This window comes from Diadema antillarum, unplaced genomic scaffold, assembly GCF_040938485.1.
Source record: "Diadema antillarum isolate AM-2024a unplaced genomic scaffold, OU_Dant_1.0 scf00000163, whole genome shotgun sequence".
Classification (NCBI taxonomy): domain Eukaryota; kingdom Metazoa; phylum Echinodermata; class Echinoidea; order Diadematoida; family Diadematidae; genus Diadema; species Diadema antillarum.
In genome coordinates, this window is record NW_027271052.1 from 15565 (window position 1) to 37206 (window position 21642).

Genomic DNA, 21642 nt, shown 5'->3' on the forward strand with positions numbered 1-21642 from the left:
AACAAGCATATATAGCGTCTCTGCATGGGTGAACGCTTCACACCACTGTGAGTTCGCTCCTTGTGTCACGCACAGTTTCTGAGGGGAACTTGCGTTTATTATTGTAATACAGTTATCCCATCACATTTCACATAGCTTTCTAGTGTATGATGACTATTCAGCAAACAGGATATGATATATATACGTGGTTTCCTTGTTTTCGTTATATATTGTATTTGTTCAGTTATAACGAAATTTCGTTATAACGAAAGAAAACTGCCTGTCCCAAGCATTTCGTTATAACGGGAGTGCACTGTAATAAAAGACTTACTATCGCATATCAACCAAGGATAACTATCACACAATTTAAAACATTCTGAACCCATCACACAACTTTCATACACTCAAAACAGGTAAAATATTTCAGAAATTTGGGGCTTCATTCACATGATCTTTATATCATGAAATATAGAGGACACAAGAGAATTAAAAAAAAAGAACAGTTTGTGATTAAAATCATTATATAAAAAAAGCTACAATGTAATTAAAAGGCATATTTCTGGAAATACAACGGTACTTTTAGTGGGAGTGACATATTACTACAAATAAGAGTAAAGAAGCCATTTCGTAACAGAAGTTAACATCGGTGAACACATTTGCAAGTACCAAGGGAAATGTTTGCATAATTTAGATACAAGACCATTTTCGCTTTACTATCAAATCTGTTAAAGTGTTTATTATGATAGTCCGACACGCAATGTTTGTTTGGTGCCTTTGGCTATGGCCTTTGCAGAACAGACATGTGACCAAACCGTACATTATATCATTGCCATGGTAATGGCATGGAGATAGAATGGATCCACTCATATATTTATGACTAAATTTGTGTGTATGTTGCTAGGTAACCAGGCCTGGTCACATAGGCATCACTGACAAACGTGATAGTCACATGATTTGTCTTCGTTTCGTAGACGAAGGGCTCCCTCTCTCCACACAAACGAGGCGGTAGGCCTGTAGCCACTGCTTCTATTATCTGTATGAAAAGAAAAAAACAAACAAAATTGATTGGATGAGTGTCTCAAAGAAATCAATTTTTATTTGTTACTTGAAAAAATTATTTTTATCACAGAAAAAAAATGTATTTTACAAATATTTCTCAATTTTTGTAAATGCTCAGAAACTAACAAAATGTGCAAGAATTAATCAAGTATCACTTCACAAGAAAGTAGAGTGTACTGCAAAACCAGAAACTTAAATGAATTATGCAAGATGCCAAATTTACAAAAGTAAAATGCATATGAAAGTGTTTCTCTACACAATGTATTGAATGCCAGTTGTGAAGGCTGTTAGCCCCAATTTACAAAGGTTTCATGAAGCGAGTATTTTTGGTTTTACGGTAACAGTAAATTTTCCTGTTAGGCATATTCATCATGCTTGAACAGGTGGCTGAAATGCTCACACAATGTCACTTCAAAGGAAATACCATGGACCATTACTTGCCACATCACAGTGATGAACACATGTGTAGTGAGGCACTGTAGAAGTCAATAGAGGGGGCTATTTGCTTTTGACCTTTTACTTCAGTGAATCCTACGGGAAAATCAGTTGTGAGGACAGTTACACAATGAAGCTACCCATCAAAGGTTAATAGAACGGTACTGTAAAACATGATATTTTCGTGGCATGAAATTTTAGTGAATTGGAGCCGATGGCCTTTTTCGCGGCATGAAAATTTCGCAAGTTGCCTCTAACATTCAATGCATATAGTGTAGACAAGAACTTTCATGTGCATTTTAATTTCGCGAATCTTGGTTCTCGCGCAATTTAAATGAACGCGAACATTCCTCATTTTACAGTATGCATTTTTCTTTGTTACAAACAGTACCTATAAGGCCAAGTAAAAAAAGAAAGTAGTTTCTCGTCCGGGTTTTTTGAGCAAGGTGATGAGGGAGGTCCTTACTATTTGATATCTTACTATTTTTTCGAGGATTGTCAAAATGAAAGTAATATGTGTTTCTCGTCCGGTAATTCTGAGAAAGGTAACGAGAGAGGGCTTTACTATTTTCTATATCCAATTAATGAAATGAAATATCACTCTGGTAGCTGTGTTATAAGAGACCAGGTCCCAAGTGTATGTCTTGTCTGCACTCTGTGCATTTTCAATCAAATAGATATATGTACCATACTTGAAACGAAACTTCATGCATGCAGAAATACATTTGCTTTTTCTTTCCACCACAGATGTCAAGGGAAAATGACCATCTTAATACTGGTATTTAGTGTTGTAATGGCTTTTCTAATACCAGTGTACTTGCAATTCTGATGTATTGTGCTATTAATTGAAACAGGTATAAAACGTGCATGTCTTTCAACAAATGTACGACTGAAATTGATTCCATGATATTCAAAACACTGCTTTATTTATCATTTGTGTTTGTGACGTTTTGACTCCACACAGCTGGTATGTATCTGCATTTCTTCATAGTACAATTGTAGCACATTCAACTGGAAACTGGCTTGTACAATTGCAGATGGATGTCAAAATGATACTGATATGGCATTATAACATTAAACATTTAAAGATGTTTCTTCATGTTCTAAAAAGACATTTGGTAATCACTCATCATTTGGATGATGAATGATTGTATACCAAATCTACATATGTAGTAAAACATGCACCTGTGCAGGTAAGTCACATTCTCCCTTCATTTCTCCCATGGCCGTCATTACAGTGCTACCAAGAAGCAGCAGCGATATAAACAGCAAAATACAACGTGTAATGACAATTTCAGTTCACGCTCATCAAAACTGCTTACTGTGTATTACTTTTCAAAGTTTTGGCTATCAACATTCGTTCGTGGGTGTATTTTGTTTGTTCGTTTGTTTTGTGTGTTTTTCCCTCGTGAAAGACGTAATGATTTCTTCGTATCGAATGTAAACTGCATGTTTACCGTAAACAAGCCATTCAGCTCAGCTCAGCTATGGCGCATTCGAGTCATCGAACTTGCAGTAACCTCTCATAGGCAGGAGCACATCGCGCATTCCTTTAAACTTGAAAGTGAAGCCACGTGTTTGCACATCGGCGCTTCCACACACAGCGCGGCATTTTGCGATCATCGTTATAGCAGACTTTCCGATTCCAGTCAGGGGAAAAGAAATTGGAATACTTCGGAAAATACGGATGTTTGAAATCCAATAAAATGAAAAAAGCCTGAAAACAACGCATGATTATGTTTTCATAGTAAACGATAATTGGAAACACGGAATACATAGAGTATTGCATCCGCTCACAAAGAAGCTCTCTTGAGAAGATGAAAGCATTCCACGTCCACTGCTAGATAGTGGAAACTTCCATAATCAGCCCAGCAAGTTTTTGGAGGCACATTCTTGCACATGTACACATTCATTGCGAGAAAGCAATCAATCAACGCTGAACATTGCGTAGTTTGGCATCTTTATCGTGCTGGTGACAAGCTCGATGCTTCGGCATGTGCCATAACGTTATGTTTAGAGCCTGTAGGCCTCATAAGTCGACGAGTTTAATTCAAAATAGCAAAAAGAGGGAGATTGAAAAAATAAGAATTCTGGTAGAAAAATACGAATTTTGGAGCTGCTGAGTACTAATTTGTGCTTCCAAAGGTTGGCAGCTCTGGTATTTAAAGCCGTTCGCTGTGCACACGTGCGCTTGAGATCGATTCTCTCCATCACTGCACTCCACGATTTTTTTTTTCCAGCTCTAGAACGCGCGCATGCTATGCTGGCTGGCTGGTCTCCTCTATTATGTGGTTACATTGCGCAATCAATCTAGCAGCACATGAAGCGGGCAGCGAGCAACAGCACGAGAAAAACGTACAAAAGGTGCTCTAACGTCCTGTCTACATCACGACGTACCGAGTGCGCTGTACATCACAGCCCCACTGCACAGCCCAGGCCACGCCCGCCCGCCCGCGCCCCCATCCAACTACAGTTCAACTGCTTTGTGGGTCATTCCTTCTTGTCGAGCTCGCAGTGTGAAATGCATGCGTTATTACATACGCACAGAAGCTACAGCTGTACTACAGCTAAGTAGAGGACGCAAGGCGTAATTAGAAATGAGACATCACGATTGGTAGGTGAATTGTCGATTTTTTTTTTCGGCGGCCGAAAAAATAGTAAAATATCAAAAAAAGTCGATGCGGCAACTGAAAATCGATGCGGGCGGGGAGCGGGCTGGGACGAGAATTATGAATTTCTTGGTATTTTGAGCGCCATTTTGAAAATAGTAAATAGTAAAAAAATCGATGCGGCGGCCAAAATCGATGCGCGCGAGGACGAGAAACTGGTTTCTTTTTTTACTTGGCCTGACAGGTAAAGACATGATCTATAAACTGGACTAGGCAACACTAAGTAAGTGATAACATGTTTTATGTTTCAGCATTTCTCTTGGGACACAAGACATACATTGTAGCACAGTCAAGGGGCCCATTTCATTTAGCTCTAAAATCAATTGTATGTTCAATTCAACGTATTTTGGAGACCATTTTGGGATCAGTCAGTCTTCATAAGTTAGATAGAAACCGTTTCACTAAGCAGTCTCGCACCAATATCTTGTGCCAACTTTGACCCATTTTAGAATACATCTTGAATGTCCATGCATCCTTCCCCATTTCCCTTTGGTAGATCAGAGGGGGGTGTTTAATAGGGCTGTTCGTGAAGTTACAAACAACTTACGAACGACTGGTGATCAGTTCTAGTGCTGAGTCATTGAAATTATGATAGGTATAAGCACATCAGAACTGATCACCAGTCATTCTTAAGTCATTCGTAACTTTAAGAACAGCTTTACGAAACACCCCCCTGATCTGAATCTGTCCCAGCTTTGGGTTCACTCTTTGGCTCCATATGAAGATTTTGATCGCAAAATGAGATAACTCCATTATTGTTGATTTGAGAAATTTGTGAGTAAAGCCGCTAAAAAAAGAAAGAAAGAAAAAATATTATAAAAAGAAAGTATGGGATATTGTTCATCATAACTTCAAGAATATTGTTTTTTATGAAAGAAGCAAGGTATCACTGGAAAGTTGTTTTGTTTTTCTTCTTCTTCTTTTTTTTTTTGCTCTTTATCTGATGATGGACCCATCTTTAATTTTCCACAAAATGGCACTTGACACGTTTTGCTACCAAATTCTTCCTACAGTTCCCATGTTAGTGAAACATGGTCCAGGTTCACTGTTCACTTGCTTGAAATCATTGTTTGGTTCAGGAGGAAACTTACCGCCACATAGTCAAAGGCACAGTTCTCCGCCTCTATGTGAAAACTGGAGAAGCTGATGCGTATCCTCGTGCCCAGGGCCGAGGTGATGACCGTCTGACACTGGACGTTGATGGGGTAGCGGTCAGGCCACTGTGGGGTGGCAAAGGACCCGGTCACTCCGGGCAGTGCCTGCAGGGATTGCTGACAGTCTGTGGCTGAAAAATGTAAAATATGGACATGAGGATAAAGGTCACGAAGTCAAATATCAAAATACAAGTGACTTCCATTACAACTACAAGCACTCGCAATAGAGCACATGTATCCCCCGAACCCGTCTCCCATACTCCATCTGGATTACTTTTTAGGCCAGAATTTTGTATGATATGGCAACTGTTGCAGGATACAATAAAATCCAAATAGGTGTAGGTGTATAGATTTGATTATGATTCATTTACATACCAAATTTGAAAAAAAAATCGGTCAAGAAACAAGGCAGGGTCGCACACACAAGCAGACCCTGTAAAATTTACCTTTTCATGTATAAAGACGGAACAAGCAAGGGCGCCACCACCAAAAATAATATGGGCATCTTTATTTCACTATAATGGAGCTTTTTGCCAAATTTGAAGAAAATCTGAAAAGAAATGTGGCTGATAGTGCACACACAAGAAATGAGCATTGGCATCCAAAGTCGGAACACTGAGGGCGCCGTCACCACAAACTGTTGTATCCTGAATGTAGAAGGATCACCCATACTCCTCCCTAGCAAGTCTGAATAAAATCTGTTGGGTAACAATCAAGGTATTGCATAAATAAGCACTTTTGCAAATTTTGACATGATCAAGATGACCTTTGACCCTGTAAAAGGTGGAACAGTGAGGGCAGCATTATCAATAGGTATAGATGTATAGATTTGACTATGATATATTTATAATAATTTTGGGACCTGAATTTTTACTTCGCCACATCACGAATTTCATTATAACCATGTTTGTCATAAAGGGTGTTCACTGTCTGATCTTGTTTCAGTCTGTTTTATTTCTCCACTTGCACAAATGAAATCATTATGACATTTTCTACAATCTTCATATCAAAATATAAACAAGAGTACTCAAAAGAAATAAATATACTAATGTGTTTGATATGTACAAATATTTCATTGTATCTTAACCCTAATGAGGCCTGCCATTTTTGGCTTTGCTAAAACCGGAGGGGGGGGGGGGGGGATTCAGCCCCCCCCCCCCCCCCCCCCCCCCCGAAATCTTGGCCATCAGTGGTGCGATTGCGACGAAATTTGGCATGCATTACACCCACGTCATAACCTACAAGATTGTGTCGTAAGATTTTTTGAAACAATCAATTTCTAATTTTAATTGATTAATTATGCAAATTAAGCTCAGGATCATATTTTAGCCTAATCAAAAGCATTGAGAGTCTACTTTTTGGTCTGTAATTCTGTTTTAGCATATTCAACAATTGCACATAACAAAAACTTCCAACAGTCATTTCAATTCTTATGTATTTTATTGTTTTCAGAATTTCTTATGTATTTCTGTTTTTCAACTTTTGTTTTTTCTTTGTTTTTTATTGGAAATTGTCAATTACCACTTTTCTACCATAATTAGCAAAAATTAATCAATGAAAGTGATTAATTGTAAAAATAATCAGGTTTTTATGACTTTCATGACAGAGCACTGTTTTCAATAGGAAATGAACACAAAATCACAAAATTGTGCCCGTTTCGGGATGACATGCCGTTCAAAAATGGGCGTGGCTTCGAAAAAGTATGTGCAGACTTTTGCAAATTTGGTCTCAAAAGTTGCGAGAGACTTGAACAAAGAAAGTCAAGAAGCCTCACGACAAGGCCTTCTCGCATTACAGAATTATAGCGCGAAACATCGAGGGGGTGGATTCTGCCCGGCCCTGTTACGGTTAAGGTATAAAGGTTGGGGAGACCATTATCAGTAAAGAATTCGCTTGATTGGGAGAACAGCTTCTGGGCAATATGTTATCTTACAATTCTCCCTCATTTCGTCACTGAAGGAATAAAACCCAAGCACATAAATGCATATCAACAATAATAATTTAAAACTATTATCAATATCATTTGGTTACAAGGAGAACACAAAGGGAATACAATAAGACAACAAAATTTAAGGGTCAAAGTAAAATGATACCTGAATAAAGACAAGGCAATCGCCAAATTGTGTCTCGCCCATTCGCGTACAAGGAATTAATATTTTTTATAACTCCCAGAAGTTAATTGACCTGCTTATGACCTTTGACCTTGTGGTGACCTTCAATACCCTAAGGGACATTCACCATCCAAGTTTGGTCACAAACTGACAAAGGGATCAAAAGTAATGAGCCATAATCGAAACGCGCCCTAAAAACTTAACATTGGGCCCTAAAAATTTGTTGACCCCTTTCTGTGACCTTTGACCTTGTGATGACCTTTAACTCCCCAAGGGACATCTACCGTCCAAGTTTGGTCACAAACGGACATAGGGATCAAAAGTTATGAGCCACAATCAAAACGCGCCCTAAAAACATAACATTGGGCCCTAAAAGTTTGTTGACCCCTGTCTGTGACCTTTGACCTTGTGACGACCTTCACCTCCCCAAGGAACATGTTCCATCCAAGTTTGGTCACAAACGGACAAAGGGATCAAAAGTTATGAGCCATAAACGAAATGCACCCTAAAAACTTAACATTGGACCCTAAAAGTTTGTTGACCCCTGTCTGTAACCTTTGACCTTGTGGTTACCTTCAACTTCCCAAGAGACATCTACCATCACCCAAGTTTGATTGCCATTGTAGCAACATGTGCTGAGTTATGTGTGATAAGAGTCTTGCAATTAAACTTTAATGTATGACCTCAAATGACCTTTGACCTTATCATGTGACCTCTTACGGCACCATAACATGAAGGTACCCCCAGTGCATCCATCACCCAAGTTTGATTGCTATTGTAGCAACATGTGTCGAGTTACGAGTGGTAAGAGAGTCTTGCAAGTAAACTTTAACGTATGACCTCAAATGACCTTTGACCTTATCCTTTGACCTCCAACGGCACCATAACATGAAGGTACCCCCAGTGCATCTATGACCCAAGTTAGGTTGTAATCCAAGCAACTTATGTGAAGTTATTTGTCAAAAGAGAGTCTTGCAGGTAAACTTTAACATAGAAAAGAGGGTCTTGCACATACCCTTTAATATATGACCTCAAATGACCTTTGACCTCATCACATGACCTCTGACAACACCATAACATGAAGATACCCCTAGTGCTTCTATCACCCAAGTGTGGCTGCCATTGCTGTAACAGTTGCCAAGTTATGCATCATAAGAGAGTCTTGCAGGTAAACTTTAACATTTGTGACGGACGACGGACGACGGACGACGGACGGACGACGGACGGACGACGGACGGACGACGGACGGACACCATTTGGATCCCTTAGTCTCGCCTTCACCTCCGGTGGGCGAGACAAAAAGCTGAAAGAAGATAAGGGATAATACAGTGAAACATTACACAGTGTGAGATAAATCAACAAACCTGGCTCTGCTGGAACAACTGGCTGCGGTCCATATGGTGCTGGTACCACGGGCTCTGGTGGAACGTATGGAGGAGGTTGTACAGGTTGAGGTGGTTCGTAGGGTAATGGTACCACTGGTTGGGGAGGTTCATAGGGTAATGGTACCACAGGTTGGGGTGGTTCATAGGGTAATGGTACCACTGGTTGAGGAGGTTCATAGGGTAATGGCACCACAGGTTGAGGAGGTTCATAGGGTAATGGCACCACAGGTTGAGGAGGTTCATAGGGTAATGGCACCACAGGTTGAGGAGGTTCATAGGGTAATGGCACCACAGGTTGAGGAGGTTCATAGGGTAATGGTACCACTGGTTGAGGAGGTTCATAGGGTAATGGTACCACTGGTTGAGGAGGTTCATAGGGGGCTGGTATCACGGGTTGAGGAGGCTGGTTGTATACTGGAATTTGCGGTTGTGGTGGGTAGTTCTGGTAAGGACCATAGGGTGGCTGAATATTCTGTGAAAATTAAGGAACATGCAGATATTTGTTAAGCAGCACAAAAATATGTATTCTTGTTATAAACAGAAATAAGATCTTTATGAGCCTAAATTACACTCAGTCCAGATTCTTACTAGAATAAACTGTTAATCAAATATTACTTGACATAATCATAATTTTCAATGCTGTTTGCTTTTACAGTATATTCCAAATATTAACTTACATTGCTTGGAATCTGTGGGGCTGCAGTAAATTCAGCTGTGTAGCCAGAGGCCTTGACATATTCATCACTGTGGAAGTGAACTTCACATGTAGAGGAATGAGAACGCCAGGTGAAGGAAGGCCTGGAACCACAAAACTTCTCACTGGCACCATCTGGGATGCTGGTTACCTAGCAACAAGGAAATCCAGACAATTGGTGGCAATTTACAAATCACTCACCAGCATGTCACTCTCATTTGAAGAATAATTTAACTAATTTCCAAAATGAAACATAAGCACTGTAATCACAGAGAACTAAAGTCTTCTATAAAATTTTCATTACTCCAAGGCAATTACTGAATTTCCAGGAGGATGCTGCAATACTAGCCACAACGACAAAGCAAGAATCGATACTGGCATTTTTCCTGTCAGCAAGTCACTTCATCAATGTCTCAACCTAACCCATTTATTTCCGTCAGAATTTTCAAACCAACCAAACAAACAGAAAATCTATGAATTGCAGTTATCAACAAGGAAAAGTAGAAATTACGCGGTGCGTAATATATGTTCCCGCTGGAAGTAGCAAAATGTACAATATAGGTCAAAAATCAAGGTCAAAGGTAAAAGAAGTCAAAGGTCAAAATTCTGTGTAGAAGTTTTGAAGCCCTCACCTAGTGCCATCACATAAAGCAAACGGGGTCGAAATCGGGTTAGAAATGGCGAAGGAGTAGCATTTTGTAGCAAAATGTACAATACAGGTCAAAAATCAAGGTCAAAGGTCAAAGAAGTCAAAGGTCAAAATTCTGTGTGGAAGTTTTGAAGCCCTCACCTAGTGCCATCACATAAAGCAAACAGAATCGAAATCGGGTTAGAAATGGCGAAGGAGTAGCATTTTGTAGCAAAATGTACAATATAGGTCAAAAATCAAGGTCAAAGGTCAAAGAAGTCAAAGGTCAAAATTCTGTGTAGAAGTTTTGAAGCCCTCACCTAGTGCCATCACATAAAGCAAACAGAATCGAAATCGGGTTAGAAATGGCGAAGGAGTAGCATTTTGTAGCAAAATGTACAATATAGGTCAAAAATCAAGGTCAAAGGTAAAAGAAGTCAAAGGTCAAAATTCTGTGTAGAAGTTTTGAAGCCCTCACCTAGTGCCATCACATATAAAAGCAAATGGAATCAAAATCGGGTTAGAAATGGCGAAGGAGTAGCATTTTGTAGCCAATGTACAATACAGGTCAAAAATCTTGGTCAAAGGTCAAAGAAGTCAAAGGTCACAATTCTGTGTAGAAGTTTTGAAGCCTTCACCTAGTGCCATCACATAAAGCAAACGGAATCGAAATCGGGTTAGAAATGGCGAAGGAGTAGCATTTTGTAGCAAAATGTACAATATAGGTCAAAAATCAAGGTCAAAGGTCAAAGAAGTCAAAGGTCACAATTCTGTGTAGAAGTTTTGAAGCCCTCACCTAGTGCCATCACATAAAGCAAACAGAATCGAAATTGGGTTAGAAATGGCGAAGGAGTAGCATTTTGAAGCAAAATGTACAATATAGGTCAAAGGTCAAGGTCAAAGGTCACAACTGAAATTCTGTGTAGAAGTTTCAAAGCTCCCATGTAGTGCTATCATATAAAGCAAACAGAATCAAAATTGGCTCATAAATGACAGAGAAGTAGCAAATTGAACATTTTGATCACACACGGACGCACAGACGGACGGACGGACACACGGACACACACACATACGGAGCCCGTTTCATAGTCCCCTGCTCGAACTCGTTCGGCGGGGACAAATATGTGCACAGAATTCTCATAATCGTGTGATAGAAAAGTGTTTTTTTTTTTCCATCTGAGAAGATTGCAGGATAGCCCATATTCAGCTGTATCAGCTGGTCTTCCATGAGGTCCAGTTGGATGCAAGGTAGTGCCATTTCACTTGGTTACACAACCTGCTCTTTGTAAAGAATAAATTAAGTGGGATCTTTAAAACGTGCATGAGTTGTGACTCTCTCACACATGGGACCTCCATTTTATGTCCTGTTCTAGCCAAATGTTGACTGTAGAGAACAAAGTCTGGATTTATTCCTAACCCCCCTGATAATTGCCTCAAGCCCCCATCCCCAATCATTGTGTCATACAGAGGGACATACCTTCAAGAAGTCATATTTACAGGAGCTGGAGTCCTCTAGAGAGAAGTAGGTGAAGGTGATGACGCAGACAAAGTAGGGCTGAACGTTGATGCGGACGACGCAGTCGACGTTGAGAGGGTAAAGGTTTGGGTAGTTTGGAGATTGGAGCACTCCAGAATCCTGACTGATCTCTGTGAATCCGCCATACTCACAGCCTGGATAGACCATGGAGGAAAGAGAAGGAAAGAAAAGGAAAGAGCAGGAAAGAGCAGGAAAGAGAATGAAAGAGAAGGAAAGAGAAGGAAAGAGAATGAAAGAGAAGGAAAGAGCAGGAAAGAGAAGGAAAGAGAAGGAAAGAAAAGGAAAGAGCAGGAAAGAGAAGGAAAGAGAAGGAAAGACAAGGAAAGAGAAGGAAAGAAAAGGAAAGAGCAGGAAAGAGAAGGAAAGAGCAGGAAAGAGCAGGAAAGAGAATGAAAGAGAAGGAAAGAGAAGGAAAGAGAAGGAAAGAGAAGGAAAGAGAAGGAAAGAGAAGGAAAGAGAAGGAAAGAGAAGGAAAGAGAAGGAAAGAGAAGGAAAGAGAAGGAAAGAAAAGGAAAGAGCAGGAAAGAGAAGGAAAGAGAAGGAAAGAGTAGGAAAGAGCAGGAAAGAGAAGGAAAGAGAAGGAAAGAGAAGGAAAGAGAAGGAAAGAGAAGGAAAGAGAAGGAAAGAGAAGGAAAGAGTAGGAAAGAGCATGAAAGAGAAGGAAAGAGAAGGAAAGAGAAGGAAAGAGAAGGAAAGAGAAGAGAAGGAAAGAGAAGGAAAGAGCAGGAAAGAGAAGGAAAGAGAAGGAAAGAGAAGGAAAGAGCAGGAAAGAGCAGGAAAGAGAAGGAAAGAGAAGGAAAGAGCAGGAAAGAGAAGAAAAGAGAAGGAAAGAGAAGGAAAGAGAAGGAAAGAGAAGGAAAGAGTAGGACAGAGCAGGAAAGAGAAGGAAAGAGAAGGAAAGAAAAGGAAAGAGAAGGAAAGAAAAGGAAAGAAAAGGAAAGAGAAGGAAAGAAAAGGAAAGAGTAGGACAGAGCAGGAAAGAGAAGGAAAGAGAAGGAAAGAAAAGGAAAGAGAAGGAAAGAAAAGGAAAGAGAAGGAAAGAGAAGGAAAGAGAAGGAAAGAGAAGGAAAAAAAAGGAAAGAGCAGGAAAGAGCAGGAAAGAGAAGGAAAGAGAAGGAAAGGGAAGGAAAGAGCAGGAAAGAGCAGGAAAGAGCAGGAAAGAGAAGGAAAGAACTAGAGAAGGAAAGAGAAGGAAAGAGAGGGAAAGAGCAGGAAAGAGAAGGAAAGAGAAGGAAAGAGAAGGAAAGAGAAGGAAAGAGCAGGAAAGAGCAGGAAAGAGAAGGAAAGAGCAGGAAAGAGAAGGAAAGAGAAGGAAAGAGCAGGAAAGAGAAGGAAAGAGCAGGAAAGAGCAGGAAAGAGCAGGAAAGAGAAGGAAAGAAAAGGAAAGAAAAGGAAAGAGTAGGAAAGAGCAGGAAAGAGAAGGAAAGAACTAGAGAAGGAAAGAGAAGGAAAGAGAGGGAAAGAGCAGGAAAGAGAAGGAAAGAGAAGGAAAGAGAAGGAAAGAGAAGGAAAGAGCAGGAAAGAGAAGGAAAGAGAAGGAAAGAGAAGGAAAGAAGGAAAGAGGAGAGAGATGGAGAGAAGACAATGGACATCTGATATACAGAAATAAAACTTGAATACATACTAAGGTAGTCATTGCACAATACATGTATGTGTTGGATGGAAATATTTTTTGTTGCCTAGATAGCACAGCTTGTCATAATTTCCAAGATTAATGGCAACTTTAGAGAGTGCATCTCACAGTCAACACAAAAAAACCTTATGGTTGTTGTTTCAATATATCTGTTGCAAAAATGTGATGAATCGTTGAAATGTGAGGGGTGAATGTACTCACTTTTGTGAGATATTGTACTGGCTGATATACTAGTAGCTCCAACAGACACAAGATATTATTAAACCATATCTCCATTTTTTTTTCAAGGCCTACATCAGTAAAGCAGAGTCACAACTGCAATTTCAGATTCTGATTGCAGCAACTACATGATTCCATATGTTTCTTCTTTGAGTTTTGCTAACTTCTTGTTTTATGTTTATATCCAGTTCTGAAGAAACCGTGCTTTCATTGTAACATCCATTTGACTATACACCTTTTGAGCAATGATATCTTTGAGTCTATTTATTTTCTTGCAGCAGTACTGGTGTACCACTGCTGAAAAACAAAGAGCAATAAGACTACGTACCTGTGATGGGAAGTGTTGAAGGCTGCGGGTCTGCCTCAGACTCGTACGATGCATAGAAACCAGATGAGGGCGTCCTATCGTCACTCTTAAACGTCACGGTCACCTGGTTACTCTGAGATGTCCAGGTGAAGGAATATTGCTTCCTGCCACAGAACTTCTCACTCAGTCCCGAAACCAAATCTTCCACCTGAAGGCAAAGGTCAAAGGGCAAACTAGAGTTCAAGGGTCATGACATTTAATTCACTTCAATTCAGATACACTTATTCCAGTTTAGATCAAATCACAAAATATAGGGGTACATTTACACGAAACATGAGAGCTATTGAGTGATCTGATAAGGCTGGTATTTCCTGAGAAGTTACATGAACAGGTAACTTGTGTTGGGATGTTCTAATACAACAGTGTGAATGAAATTTGTAGAAGAAAGAAATATATTGTACATACACACCAATATTAGGTGTAGCATGGACAAAGGAGAAAATTTCTGAAATTTCACCTTCTTTTAAGTCAGAATTATAACATACTACTAGTATGTATTTTTCCTGAAGATTCTTTGTTCTTTGGTATGTCATGAATATTAATGGTAAAAAAACTCATCAAATGAAATGAAAAGAAATGAAATACACGTATGTATACTGCAGATAACATTCTATGGAATAATATATTATTGTCCACATGTATACAAAATATCTGGATTTCATTCAAAAGATGCTCACCAGTACAAAGTCATATGGACATCCTGTATAACCCTCGGTGTTGAAGTCATTGAATGTGATGATGACGTGGTAGCCTTCGGGAACAATGATCCGAGTGATGCAGAGAGCGTTGTCTGGGTAGTTGCCAGGGTAACCAGGGCTGGAGAAATACCCTGATGTTCCCGTCAGCTCTTCGTTACAACCTGAGGGAAAATAATTGTGCTGGATATCTTAGCCTCACTGGAGAACATCCCATATGAATATATGAAACTTTCTACAATATGTCCTAAAACACAATATGCAGTGAATGAAAACCAGATTATTACACGTATACTGCACAAATTCAAGCCAAATAAATATAAAATATGAGAGATGTTATCCTTTATCCACACCCATGTCAACATGTACACAAATACACTTCATATACAACGTTGTACATAAGTTGTTGGAGAGAGGGTGTTTTTCCCCCCTTTTTTTATAATAGGAGATGGCCCTGAAAAAAGTTCCTGTGTTTCATTATGTAAATTTGTTTTTCACTCTGAGTTGAGGAATAATGAAGGTTTTGGTGAAAGAGATAAACCAGAGTGAGATTAACCACTCTCACACTAGCAAAACATCTCGAAGTTGAAGTTTGGCCAGTCTGAATGCAAATTTTTTTAAAATTTCCCCAACGTCCACAAATATTCTTGAAGTTTGTGCAATCTGAATGCACATGCAGCTGAAACTTTGTAAAGTTTGTCATGTGCCCAATCCACTTCCTGTTTGTATTGCCTCTGAAGCTGTCAAATGGGGTGCACTATGTCCTTTTTCTTTGATGCGCTTGTCCACCAGTGACACAAACTTCGAGAACTCATCAAGATCTGAAACTCCTAGAATTTTGGCAGCCAGTGTGAACATGCAAGCAATTATTTTGCAAAGTGTTCTCAAAGTTTAACTTCTTGAAGTTTTGCCAGTGTGACCACAGCCATTGAGACTTAATCTGCTTTTTTACCAAACTTACTCTCAATGTTTTGTACACCGAGGGAAACCTGCTGGTATTCAGCCAAGAATCCCTCATAGAAGGAAATGAAGTCACTATTAAAGATGATGGTGACTTGGTTGGTCTCCACCAGACGTTCAAATGGATTCTTCTTTCCACACAGCTTCTCTGCCGTCACTACATTGACTGTTGTCGGGTCGATGATCTGTGGGGAGAAAGACATTCGTTCCCTCTTGTTAAGAAGCAAAACTCTTTGTCCCTTTCATATTAAAGGGATTATATAGTTTTTGTTTTTGTTTTTGTTTTTTTTTTGGGTGAGATAATGAGAAACCTCTTATGAAATATGAAAGAATGTGTAATTCCAAGAAAAATTCGATGTTTATTTGATGAAAATTGGTTTTGAAATGGCAGAGGTACATTGTATCCAAAAAACAGCAATTCTAATTAAAAAAAAAATCTTTCATTACGATTACTTTGTTTTACTTTGTTTTTGGATGTTTCAGCCATTCCAAAACCAATTTTCACCTAATAAATTTTGAATTCCTCTTAGAATGGTATGGTCTGTATACTATTTCATAAGTGGTTTCTTGGTATTTTGCAAAAGTTAAAAACCCAATCATCATCTCCACCAGTACTATACCATTCCTTTCAGATAAAAAATGGAGGTCCCATGTGTGACAGAGTCACAACCCACACATAATTATAAAAGATCCTACTTCATTCATTAATCTCACAGAGCAAGGTACATGCTGTAACCTGGTAAAGTAAGTTGCCCCAAAACCCATGATGTATGCACTAACACACCTGTCAGTTGGTTCTGAGTGAAATGTTGGGTTGTACTCTTAACTCTTTATGTGCCATGTTCGCACGTCCCACTCAGTCGACGGAATGTCACAGTACAGTTTATTCAACCCACTTGGGGTCATCTGACCAATCTTCTACAGAATACATCACATCATATCACACGTTTTCTGTCAACGGTAAAATTGATCTAAATCATATATGCAAATCAGCGGACAGCTCACCTCTGACCCAACTTACCTGGATGTAGTCAAAAGTACACTGACCTCCGACCCAACTCACCTGGACGTAGCAAAAGTACAATGACCTCCAAACCACCTCACCTGGACATAGTCAACAGCATACCGACCTCCCACTCAACTCACCAGGATATAGTCAAAAGTACACTGACCTCCGACCCAATCACCAGGATGTAGTCAAAAGTACACTGACCTCCGACCCAACTCACCTGGACATAGTCAAAAGTACATTGAGTACTTCCAGGAAGCGGCGGCTCAAGATGGAACTCCTGAAACGTCAGCTGGATGCCGTACCCTGGGTCAACCGTGATGTTGTACTCGCATCGAAGTTGGTTGGCATAGTCGCGAGGGAAGCGTGGCGAGTGGATAGTGCCAGACGAGCCAGTAATATTGTACACACAGGCTGTGTAGGAAAACATCAGACATCTTGTTAGGATAACATCACATTTACAAGTAATGTTACTGACATCCACTGGAACACAGACATATGATATAAACATACAAAAACAAAAAAGAACAAATAAACCAATATTTTTCACATTATTGAAGTAGAGACAAATCTCATACCTGTAATGTCAGAGTAATACTGTACACGAGGAATGTTTGCGTGCATTTTAATTTTGCAAATTTTGTGAGCGCCAAGATTTGCGAAATTACAATGCACGCGAAAGTTCTTGTCTACACTACTGTAAAAGTGGACATTTCGTGGAGTTGAAATTTTCGCGCATTTCGCGCAACCAGAAACTAGTGCGAAAATAAAAGCTAGCGCGAAAATTTCATGCCACAAAAAAGGCCGTTGGCTCCAATTTGCAAATATTTCATGCTGCGAATAATAATACAGTAAATACAATGCCTTCATGATATCATTCCAAAACCTACTTGACACCATGAACTGTTGGCAATTTTCAAAGCAACATTCATGTGCGCATAATTTGAGGTAGGGAGAATAATGCCAACAATGATCATATCTGGAAATTCATCTGCTGATTGTAAACTTTGACATTTGATTCGGAAAATGAACATTACTTTGTGCCAACTGTTGTGTCAAACTACAGTATCTAATTGTCTTCAACCTCAAGCCTGGTATGCAACTGAAAATGAACGGGTAGAAGTAAAGAGTTTACTCTAGAAATATCTTGGTAAAGTTCATTCAACTCACTGGGGTCGTCTGACCGATCTTCTACAGAATACGTTGCATCGTATCCGGAGAATGTTTTGGCGTCGTCGCTGACAAACGTCAGAAAGACGAGATTGGTGTTAGAAACCCAGCTGAAGGACGAGGAATACTTGCCACAGAAGACTCGCTTGTAACCTGTCACGACGTCTCGCACCTGTGAATAGAGGATGCACCATGAGAAACCAACCTTTAGAGGCCAAGTTCACCCAAATATGTATTATGTAGATTGGGTGAATGCAGCGATATAAAGTTGAACACATCGGTGAAGTTTGAGGAAAATTTGACAATCGATTCAAAAGTCATGAAGTTTTCAAATTTCAGTGCTGCCATTGCCGGATGAAAAGATTACAACAGTTTGTGACGTCATTGCAGGACAATGATATACAGTACTCTCCGCATAATCGGGTAGGCTGGGGCAGAGCGTTTCTTACCCGATTAAGCGGAGTACCCGATTACCAGAAGAACACGTCTTATTCACAATTGACACACACGATGTGTATGTACATGCATTGTACACTGCACCAAATACCTACACTGTATGCTGAACACGCATGCTTGCACTGCACATTATACATACATTACACTTCCTCCGTCACGAACAATAATTTACCCTTTTTTTATGGACAAATATATGTCTTCAGAAAACTTTGATGTTTGACTATAGACTCTAGCTCGCTAACATGAAGGCGTTTTCCGAAATGAACATGTCTCTTTGCGTGCACTAGTCACGTAGAACGTCGAGTTACTTTTCGAGAATTGACTGGGGAAGAGCAAAATATGGAGCTGTTGCATGGGCTGATTTTCTTTGCAAATTTCTCGTATTGTGAATGTTGTTGTGGAGCAAGGGAGGAGCGCAAGTGTGTTCAACTCCTGTCTGTCTATGTCTAAGAGTGCCAGCCACATGTGTAATGCTCGTTTACGTGTGGCAAGTTGGTACTGGTACATGTGTTTTCATGTTTGATCACTCCCCAAATGATCGGTCTTCTTTGCAAATTAGGCACAGAATGCGATTAGCCATGGAAAATTTGACATACATGATTCTTAAAATGTTATATCTGTGATAAAATGTGGGTAGAAATTAGATTAGAAGAAAATTATTTACCCATTTATGCGGAGAGGAAACCCGATTATCAGGTAATTTTAATGTGCATTGGAACTGATTTTGACATTACTACCCAATTAAACGGAGTACCCGTTTAAGCGATACCTGATTACGCGGAGAGTACTGTATTAAGAAAATATACTGAGAATTCCACAAAATGTTATTTCTATTTTGAAAGTGCACATTCACTCGACTTGTTACTTACACATGTCAAGAGTCATATCATTCCCCATGCTTTCTGAAGGAGTTAAGTTGAGTGCTCTTTCATGATGCTAGAAAAATTAAAATATGTAGAAAAGTTTCTTTCTGTTTTCTTTATATCCTTTTCCATATGTGACATCACAAACTGCAGTAGTCTTCCCATCCAGAAGTAGTGGCACCAAAACTTCAAAAATTCATTTAACTTTTTGATGGACTGTTTGATCTTCCTCAAAGTTTCCCTGATGTGTTCATTGCTCATTTTCTCTTCCACTTTCAAATGCATTTTAATGATATGCATTACACTCATTCATTTTTGTATCTAAATGAGAATTTGTGAATCTGAAAATAAAATTTGTTTTGAACTGAATTGAAAAATTCCATGACTTGTTTTCACGCTGCCATTTTCTTACACTAAACAGAGTTTTATCTGACTGATATTCATTCAGAAAGATAAACTTAAAATTGATAGCTGTAGAAAGACTAGTAATGAGGCTAGCTGAGCACCAAACACACAAACCTCCAGGTAGTCCTTGCTACATTTCGGGTCGGACTGGATGTTTAGGAAGTTGAAGTCGATGACGATGCGATTGGTTGGATCGACTTGGATGACATCTCGGCAGTAGACACCATTGGGATAGTGATTAGGGTAGTCTGGAGACTGGAGCACACCCTCATCTCTTGTGAAGAGTTGCCCACAATCTGTGTTGACATAAAACAATCAATTGGTCACCACTCGTCGATGTGTTCAACCTTCCACTTTTATTTTTCACACCTCATAAAAAAGAAAATAAATGAAATCAATGTGATTTCATGTAAACATTACAAGCTGTACATACAGAAGACATACTTTTGTAACAATGCACATAAAAGTGAAAGTTCATAGTTTTAGTCTTATCACAAAGTTTGGTGTTTTTCTAATAAATCTTTTCTCAATCAAATTCCATCCAAGGCTTCAATCTAGAGACTTGTAAATGGATTCATATTCACACTAAAGATTGCTTGCATAGATGTGTCAATGTGATTCTGATGTAAAGATTCCAAGCATCCCGTTTTCAGTGGGAGATCTCCCATTTTGAGGCCATTTTTCTCAAAATCTCCCACTCAAGTTCGCTTTTTGCCCAGTTTGCCAGGTGTTAATCTCTTACCGGTACTTAAGATGTATTTCCTCCCACTTAACATTAAACTTTATACTGCTAAATTTTAGTTTTGTCATATGCAGTTAGTTGTATAGTCAAAAAACATAACCTAATAAGGCTAAGATAGCACCAGTGAGCATCTACAACCTTATAGAGCTGGCATGACCATTAACCCTAGGAGGATAAACTGATTTTGCCTTAACACACATCTCCCAAAGACACCTGCCCGAGTATACTGAAGAGTAGTCTTTAATGGGTTAAACAGGCCCTGCTGGGATGAACCCCCACAAGAGATATATTGCACTTCCCACTTGTGATTTACTCTACACTCTCATAATATTATTGTCCGCATGTTCATGTAGTCAAAACCTTTGCTCGATTACCAGGCAGGAGAGTCTCCTGTTATAGAGATACTTAACAGACTCCGCTTTTGTTTAATATGTGAACCAGTATTGTATCATGAAAATTTAACTCTCTCTGTCCAGAGGGTAACTTGCCGACATACAATGTCAATAGGATTAGAGGCTGATGTCCTGAGGAGGGTTAACTTACCAGAGACTGCTGGTCGGGGCTCAAAAGCATACAGAGCGTTGAACCCTCTCTTCTCCACTGTGGCGTCTGAAGTGAATCGTACCACAGCCTCATTACCTTGGGTCGTCACTCCAAACGGCTGCTGGTCACCACAGTAACTTGTTACCGTGTCCTCTAACACGTCCTCCACCTGGAAATGAAACGAGGGCTGTGTTCATGCAATTCTTAAAGCCAGAAACGTGAACATGATTAATGATGCAAAATGCTGACATGCATGCTGTAACCTGTGAGAGAGTATTCCTGCAATTTTTTATCAATGCCGATTCTATCTCAACTCAAGGACTGCCATTGTACGGTGAACTGCAAAGTTTGACCCAGGAAGTACAGGTCAACTTCGGTGTGCACTTTCTGATTTGATTTTGCACGGACCTGAAAGTCGGCCAGAAAATAATGTCATAAATGTAGAATCATGATTGAAAAATTTGTAGCGTTCATTCAATTTCAGTGAATCCGATTCTGGCAGAATTGAGATCCAAAACACATCCTTTTCAGCATTTTATGTCACCATTTTGATACAATTTTTTTTTTTCTTTCTTTTTACAGATGAAAAGTTGTATACATGCAACCATGTTATGCTACCATGTAATAAACTGAACGTGTTTGAAAACCACAATAATGGAAAAAAAAACTGGAGCATGACTGCAGCCAAGAAATCATCTTGTGTGACAAGACAGGCAAGGTCTCTACGTTCAAGCATCTGTTTCAGCTTCTACCATTCAAATGCAGCAGAATACAATATCACTCTTTAACGGTAATTATTGTGATCATTGGTCATTGCATTTAAGGATATGATGACAACCGTTTTATAAAGTTTGTTTGAATGTAAATTTACAGCAGAAATATTTCTTTTTTTCAACACTTCATTTTGCCTGAATTATGTTTGAATACAA

General features: G+C 39.4%; 1 protein-coding gene across 1 annotated transcript in view; it reads right to left on the minus strand.

Moving 5' to 3' along the window:
* Positions 1-856: 856 nt before the first annotated feature.
* LOC139722287 (cubilin-like) overlaps positions 857-21642 on the minus strand; it is a 66940-nt gene continuing 46154 nt past the window's right edge. The window contains exons 24-36 of the mRNA XM_071633595.1: positions 20714-20882; positions 19543-19724; positions 17705-17876; positions 16755-16948; positions 15527-15710; positions 14548-14729; positions 13832-14018; positions 11592-11785; positions 9470-9637; positions 8772-9173; positions 8689-8710; positions 5234-5427; positions 857-1012 (exon numbers count right to left, since the gene is read on the minus strand). Coding sequence (XP_071489696.1) covers positions 857-1012; positions 5234-5427; positions 8689-8710; positions 8772-9173; positions 9470-9637; positions 11592-11785; positions 13832-14018; positions 14548-14729; positions 15527-15710; positions 16755-16948; positions 17705-17876; positions 19543-19724; positions 20714-20882 — 2406 coding nt within the window. The remainder of the gene's footprint in view (positions 1013-5233; positions 5428-8688; positions 8711-8771; positions 9174-9469; positions 9638-11591; positions 11786-13831; positions 14019-14547; positions 14730-15526; positions 15711-16754; positions 16949-17704; positions 17877-19542; positions 19725-20713; positions 20883-21642) is intronic.